The sequence below is a fragment of the Geotrypetes seraphini genome, chromosome 16, assembly GCF_902459505.1.
Source record: "Geotrypetes seraphini chromosome 16, aGeoSer1.1, whole genome shotgun sequence".
Taxonomy (NCBI): Eukaryota; Metazoa; Chordata; class Amphibia; order Gymnophiona; family Dermophiidae; genus Geotrypetes; species Geotrypetes seraphini.
In genome coordinates this window covers 35,764,763-35,771,893 of record NC_047099.1, presented here as the reverse complement: position 1 = coordinate 35,771,893, position 7,131 = coordinate 35,764,763, and the positions used below count along the sequence as shown (strand labels likewise).

Here is a 7,131-nt window from a genome sequence, read left to right as displayed (position 1 = left end):
TTCCTCAGATAAGCTGCTCTTAGCTTTACCCTTCTCCTCCACTGCCAATTCCAGACTTCATTCCTTTCATCTAGCTGCCCCCCTATGCCTGGAATAAATGACCCAAGTTTGTCCATCAAGCCCTTTCCCTTGTTTAAAAGCAGACTGAAAACCCACCTTTCTGATATAGCTTTCAAACCTTAACCCTACTCCTCTACCCTCCAATCCAGCCCGCTGATTAACTGTTCCTCTTAACTGTATCCATAACATCCTCTTTGTCTTGCCTGTTTAGATTGTAAGCTCTTATAAGCAGGGACTGTTTCTTATTCTTTATGACTCTGTGCAGCACTGTGTACGTCTGGTAGCGCTATAGAAATAATTCATAGTAGTAGTAGTCGTAAAAGGCTGTGACTATTCCTTTGAAGTGTCCAATTGGTGGCCCCTCTTACTTCTCAGCCTTTAGTTAACTGGTTTCCTGACAGGTAGCAATAGATATAAGCTGGACTAACATAGTGTTACTCTGACATGCCTCCTTCACATTTTTTTTGCACTGGATCATGATTTTGTTGAATCTTTCCCACATAGGTAGCTGGAGGGTCCTGTGATTGATGCCGGCACTAACATGCATTTGGGGTTTTGTGCCTGTTTTTTTTTTGACTTGGCAGTTCAGGGAGCCAGTGGACCACCCTTTCTGTTTTTGCCTTGCTTTGAAGCTTATTGGCTTTAAATGTTTCAGATTTGTTTTCTGAAAGGCCAAAGGTGAGGGAAAAGAGAACATTGCTCAAGTGGCAACTTTTCAGACACTCTAGACTAGAAAATCAGTAACTTTGTTTCAAATAGGTTTAAAAATATCTTGCATTCAGAAATAGCTAGCTGAGTAGAACCTCCTTATTTCCATCAGGAAGCTGTGCCTGAGAGCTGGGTGGTGGTTAAGGGAGGGATACCTGATTCCTGCTCAGAATTAACTAAGTCTTTTCAAAACGGAATGACTTAGGAACGCTTGCTTAGAGCAGTGAGCTGTCTGACAGTGGCCAGTTCAGATCATTAAACACATCCAGCAGGCCTCACCGTGGACAGGGTGATTTGACCTTTTCTACAGGAACACCCAGGGACCTTTCTCTAAAAGTGTGAGTCCAGGAGTCCATGCCACATGTTTGGAACAGGCCCCTAATCTGGTGCTAAAGGGATAACTTGTGTTGTAAGGAGGTGACAACTTACCTATGGAAAAAAAAAGTGTGTTAGTTAGAAGGGTTTTTTTGGTGTGTTGGGGGAGGTTCAGCACTTAGGGCCAGATTCACTAAACACACCAATCGTGCAATCGTTCTCTGACCCCTGACCCGATTCATCTCCCACCCGATCCACCCTGCAAATGAGGGGAAATGGCATGCATAAGTAGGAAGCCATCGATTCACTAAACGCCGATCCAAAATGAAGCGACTGCTGAGGACCAATAGCTGACTGTCCTTTCTGTACCTCCTGCTCTCTACCAGCCTGAAATCCCAGTATCGAGGTTACAAAACAACCATCAAAATAAAAAACTGTACATTACTCCCTTTTTATACATATATTCAAAAAGTGCAGTGCGAGCCTGTGGTTTTAATCCGTGGGTTTTAACGCGTGTTCAGTTCCACAATCTGGCTTCCATGTTCATGCAGTAGACAGCGCACAGCTCTTTGAAGTGCTGTGGGGTAATTAATAGCTCTTTTTCCTACATTTTAATGTGCTGTGTGCTAATGTCACATAGGTATATCAGCGCAAAAATCCCTTTTTGCCTACAGCGACCATTAACAATCAGATATGTGCTGCAGCCTGGGATAGTGCAGGGCTGGCAAGTAAACTTCAGCCCCCTCCCCCCTTTATTTTGAGCTCGCTTGTGCGAAGAGCATACGCAAATGGCATCTACAACCCGTAAGGATAATCTACGCCTGCGTCTCAAATCGCTCTACAGCAAGCCGTGCATCCGATCAGATCATTTGCATGCTGAATCTAGTGAATCGGTCGCTCGGCAGAACTCAGCCACGAATCACCCAACAATGATCCAGAGCGGTGAGTTTAGTGAATCTAGGCCTTAGACTTGAATTTTCATTAAAATTGGAAGAGGTCTCATGGGATATGAACCAGGTGAAAAGGTGAGAGCTAAATTAAAATATTTTAGTTGTTTTAAAGCGTCTACCAAAACTTTTTGCAGGTAGTCAGATCTAACTGGGTTTTTTTGAGGGAGGTTGACCACTTGGAGATAGTGAGACAGCACTTAGGATTTATCACTTAAATCTTGGCTTCAAGCTGCCAGATATGCCCATAGGGGTGGAGTGGTTAAGGGTGTGAATGTCTTCTAATGCAGCCAGGTTAGGACAGTGGTATACCCAGCAACCAGTAGGCTGCTTTACAAACAAACACCACAGCTACACTTCTGTAAATCCCTTTTTATACCTGTCATTTCCTGTTTTGAGGGTTTCAGGTGCTTTCCTTTATGGCAGGATGTGTCCAAGGTTTATCAAGAGAAAATAAAAAGAAACAACCAAGCCCATCGCAGATAAAACTACAAACAGTGGGGCTGACACAAGCACAAATGCACCTTCTGTAAGCTTTAAAAAACCAAAATAAATAAAGATCTAAAAGCATATCTAACATCCAAAAGGTAACAAAAATAAACATAAGATATTACTGCTGGCACAGAGGAGAATCATTCATGGAGGTCCCTAGCTGTGGCTGTGGCAGAAGCCTGGGGAAGCTAATTCCACTTGAGCTAAGAAAGAGAGATTGTGCAAGGTGAAACAGTTACTGACAGCTTGGCTGAGGGTATCGGTGCTGTATGTATGGGCCAGCTTTGCCGCATATGGAGGCCCCAGAGGGGCTGAATGGAAGAGCTGACCTGGTTTGCTGATAGGAGAATCTTACCTCTAGCGGATTTTATGTGGAAAACTGCTGGTATTCCAATGCCTGAGTAGAGCTGTGATTGAATCTTGCATAAAACTGTTTCTTACATCTGTGATAAAGACTGATTTGGGGCGTGGCAAGCCCTACTGAAAATATGACCTGTGTTTAATGAAAAGACATGTGAAAAGCAGGGCTATTTCTTGGGGAAAAAAAACCATTAAGGGAAACTTGTGAAGGATCGGGCTCTTCCCTGCTGTTTAATAAAGTGTTATTTTTGTTCTGAACACTACAAAGTGCGATACATGTGGTTGTACAAATCCTTTTCTGAGCACAGTGCCACCTGCTCTGTCACATGAGGAAATGAATCTGCAAGGTTACATCATAATGTGATGAGACCAGATAGGGAAGAAATAAAGAACGCTGCATCACAGGGTATGAGATCAGCACAAATGAGCAAGATTACATCACAGTTCATGAGGCCAGCAGGGTGATGAGGGAGTGAGGTTTAGTGCTGCCTGATTTCTGATTCGATTCACCAATTCGAATCAATTCGTTGTTAAGAAAAAACGGGCTCACTGATTCAAGTAGGCCCTGAGACCCGGTCAGGCTTTCTCTCTGCCGCCGCCTGCCGGAGTCATTCCCAGAAGTTACATCAGAAGAAATGATTTGGGAGGGCTGAGCGGATGTCATGTAGATTAGCGTCGGTGGCAGCAAAGGTGATATTTGTATTTTTTGGCTGGCGCTCTCTCGCACCACAGAAGCATTTCTCCGCCCCATGATTCCACAGTGTAAGTATGAGAATTGGACTGGGGAAGCTTTGAGGATGATTTGCTTTGAGGATTGGGAAGCTGAGAATCACGCAGGGGGCCGGAGGAAGCTTAAATGGGGATGGTTAAATAAAATGTTTAAACTTAAAAAGCTGTGTCATTGATAGTGAATCAAATCGATTCAAGAATCGAATCAAAATATTTTTTCCCTGAATCAGGCAGCACTAGTGAGGATTCATGACAGTGACCAGATAAATAAAATTAAGTGCAAGGCTGATGATAGCAAAATTGAACAAAGTTTAATCGCAGTGTCTGAGGTTAGTGACAGGAGGAATGTGCAATGCTCATTTACAGTGTGTGAGGTCGGTGATGAAAGGCTAATGACTGATGAACAGTCACAACATTTGAGCCCAATAAGGAAAGGAATGAGTTAAGGCCCCATTGGACAAAGGCTGAGTGAAAAGTAGTGCCTTTGAGACCAGCAGTTGGAGGAATGAGAGATTCCTTTTTATTTTATTTTCTCCTGAACATGTAAACGAGATGTGCTAGCTGAACCGTGTTCTGCAATCACCTCATGGATCATTAGCTACATGTCACCTTTGGGAGATGCATCGAAGAGGGCAGGCTCGCGTGCTGAATCCGGCCCACCTGGCCGGTTTATGTGGCCCGCGTTGACTGCTGTCTGAATGCGCTACCTCAGTACCCATTTGCAGACAGACGGACCCAGTCCTGGTGTAAAAGCTAGGGCGTTCCACTCAAGTGCCTGACCGTGCTTGTTATTTTCAGAACATGATCAATGCATGAAGATGGCGTGTGATATGGTATCTCAGGGTGAGGAAGGATCTATACTTCTACTAAGCCTAAGTATCTTAATAAAAAAATGCAACTTGGCCTGTGTTTTGGATTTCGGCTCCTTATGTGATTGAGTTTGACACCCTTGCTCTAGCCAAAGAAAATCAAGTCTCCAGGAGCAAAGCAAAATATTCATTTCCCAGCAGCAAAAAAGCTGATGTCATCTGCTTCAACTAGCAAACACAACACAAGCCCCTTGAAAAACCAAACAATATAATCTCACTACACTTTCGACCTGGTTTACAGCACAGCACAACTACTCATGAAAGATCAGCAGAGTCCACAACGAGAAGTACTAAACATTCCACAGGCATAGAGTTCCAGAACAAGGCAGAAAAACCCACAATTCGCACATCAGCCACGCTTCTTCTGTGAAAATTATTAAGAGGAGGAAAAAGCCTCAGATCCCCCCCTCCAGGTTGAAAACAGGTGGAGTTTTACAGGGTGTAATAAAGTCACTGGCATAAAAAACCTCAATAATATTTCAAGAGAAAAGCCTTGTGCAATGCAAGTGGGATATACTCTGCCTTGTATCAGGACCCCTATGATCTGAAAATGATTTGAAAAGCCAAATTCTATTGAGTAAACAGAAAGACACCGCACATCGACGGTGGCCAGCGTTTCGCTAATTATAAGCTGCCTCAGGATGTGAAGTCACAGTCAATCTCTCAAATCAACTCCTCGATCAAACATGGTGGTTCAACACCATATGTAAGACAAACAGAGAACAGTGTCAGGTTAAGTTCCTGATTACTGTTCAGTGTATTTGTAACCCACTTTGATATCCCAAATAAAAACAATCATAACCAGGGCCACTACAGTGACGCATCACAAGTCCCCACATAAATGAGCGATTTTTCATCACAGCTAAGAGAGGAATGAGCAATGCTCTATCACTCTGTGTCTGCAAGCCAGCAAAGGAAGGAATGCTCTTTGTCAGCCTGCTCACCTCTTGTTCTTTGGATGTGTTTCCAAGGCCAAAAACACTCCATGGGACGATTCTCACAGTCCTTGCTGTTTGTTCCTCTCGAGGGCATCACTTCTCCGGGATGGACGCTCAGCTTTAAGTTCTTAGAGCTTGGTTAATCCTAAAAAAGTGGCATGGCTTCTCATATCTATGGTAGCGTTTGAACGAGGAATGAGCAATTTTATAATGTCACCTTGATGGAGTTTATAAACACCTGTGGGGGGGAATAAAATACATCAGTTATTGCTTATGAACTTTAAAAACTAACTATAGCGCATTTCCCAGTTTATAAGCTTGGGGGTTGATATTCAGAGTGATTTAACGGACCAGAAATGGCTCCTGACTAGTTACTATATTATCCTGCAATATTTCAACAAGGATTCAATGCAGCTATCAAAAGACTTCATACAGCGATAACAATAGAACAGTTCATGGGGCAGTATAGATCAGCTGAGATGGACATACTGGTCAGAGTCATCTATAAGGAGAAGAGATACATCTTTAGTGTCTTCCGGAAACGGAAGTAAGAAGAAATCTGTCAGAGGGATTTTGGAAGATACCAAGGGAGGGAGGAAGTCAAAATTACATCAAAGTTAAAATTAAAAGGGAAGGGTCGGTCGTTTCTTAATAGGCGTTGAAGGATGGCTATGGAGATAGCTAACTTGTGTTTTGATAGGCATTTTGGAATAGAAGGGTTACGAGTTTGGTGTGATGGCATGGCATTCCAGAGGGAGGGGACGAAGTTAGAAGAGAGATCTGGGGGAGGGTGGAGGCATAGGAGCCAGCTTGGTGGATGCTGTGTGTGCTTGAGCACCCCTAATATTGAGCAAACTCTTTAACTATGTCTGCAGAAGGATAGTTTCTGTTGAGCTTAGCACCCCCAAACATTTTGTGAAAAGTTAGCTCCTAGGGGTGCAAGGCCAGTTACTGTGGGAGGCAGGATGAAAGACAGAATCACAGGGGGGGGCAGGATGGAGAAGAGAAATGGTCATCACTGGGAGGAGAGGCAGAGGAAATAAATAATACCGTCATTAATAACCCACCCTAGACTTCAGAAGAGCTGGTGTTTCTAATAATTGTCTAGGCAATTATTAGAGAGAATATGGTGTATATCTGATCAGGTGTGGCTATTGAAGAGCTGCTCTTTGCTCAGGTTTAATCATATGTCTTGTTAAAGGGACGTGTCCTTTCCTCAGGCTTAGAAATTGTGCAGCATTAAAAAGAGACCTGCCACGTACCGCCACTGTAGCAGGAGTTGTAGGCTCTGTCCTTGTCCTGCGGCATGCTCTGAACACAACGGAAAAGGATCTCATCGTGGCTCTCAAACCCACCCACCATCCGTGTCACTGTCACCATATGGCCCATGGTGAAGGTGTTGTCATGAAACAGGACCTGCAATGGATCAGATAGCCTTATTTTGGCCAAACCTATCGGGTTAGCACAGAGACCCGAGAACCAAGGGCTGCAGCAACCTTCCCTTCAAAATTGCCCTGAAACATTCTTGCATATGATATCGGTCAGGACTAGGGTAACAGATGTCCGGGGAAACCCATACATATCCTCTTTTTAAGAGAATGGTCCGGGCGCCCAGAGGGATTTCCAAAACCTGGCAGTTTGTAAAGGTTTTGGAAGGCCCCGAGTTCAGGGGCCGTGTCTGGATGTCAACATGATGTCACGTGTGAATGACAG

The 7,131-nt window shown here is 43.9% G+C and overlaps 1 protein-coding gene across 1 annotated transcript in view; it reads right to left on the bottom strand.

The window, feature by feature from the left end:
* Positions 1-2,201: 2,201 nt before the first annotated feature.
* Positions 2,202-7,131, bottom strand: part of LOC117349802 — a 73,194-nt gene continuing 68,264 nt past the window's right edge. The window contains exons 13-14 of the mRNA XM_033923397.1: positions 6,681-6,834; positions 2,202-5,656 (exon numbers count right to left, since the gene is read on the bottom strand). Of these exons, the coding sequence (XP_033779288.1) occupies positions 5,547-5,656; positions 6,681-6,834 (264 nt within the window). The 3' untranslated portion in view covers positions 2,202-5,546. The remainder of the gene's footprint in view (positions 5,657-6,680; positions 6,835-7,131) is intronic.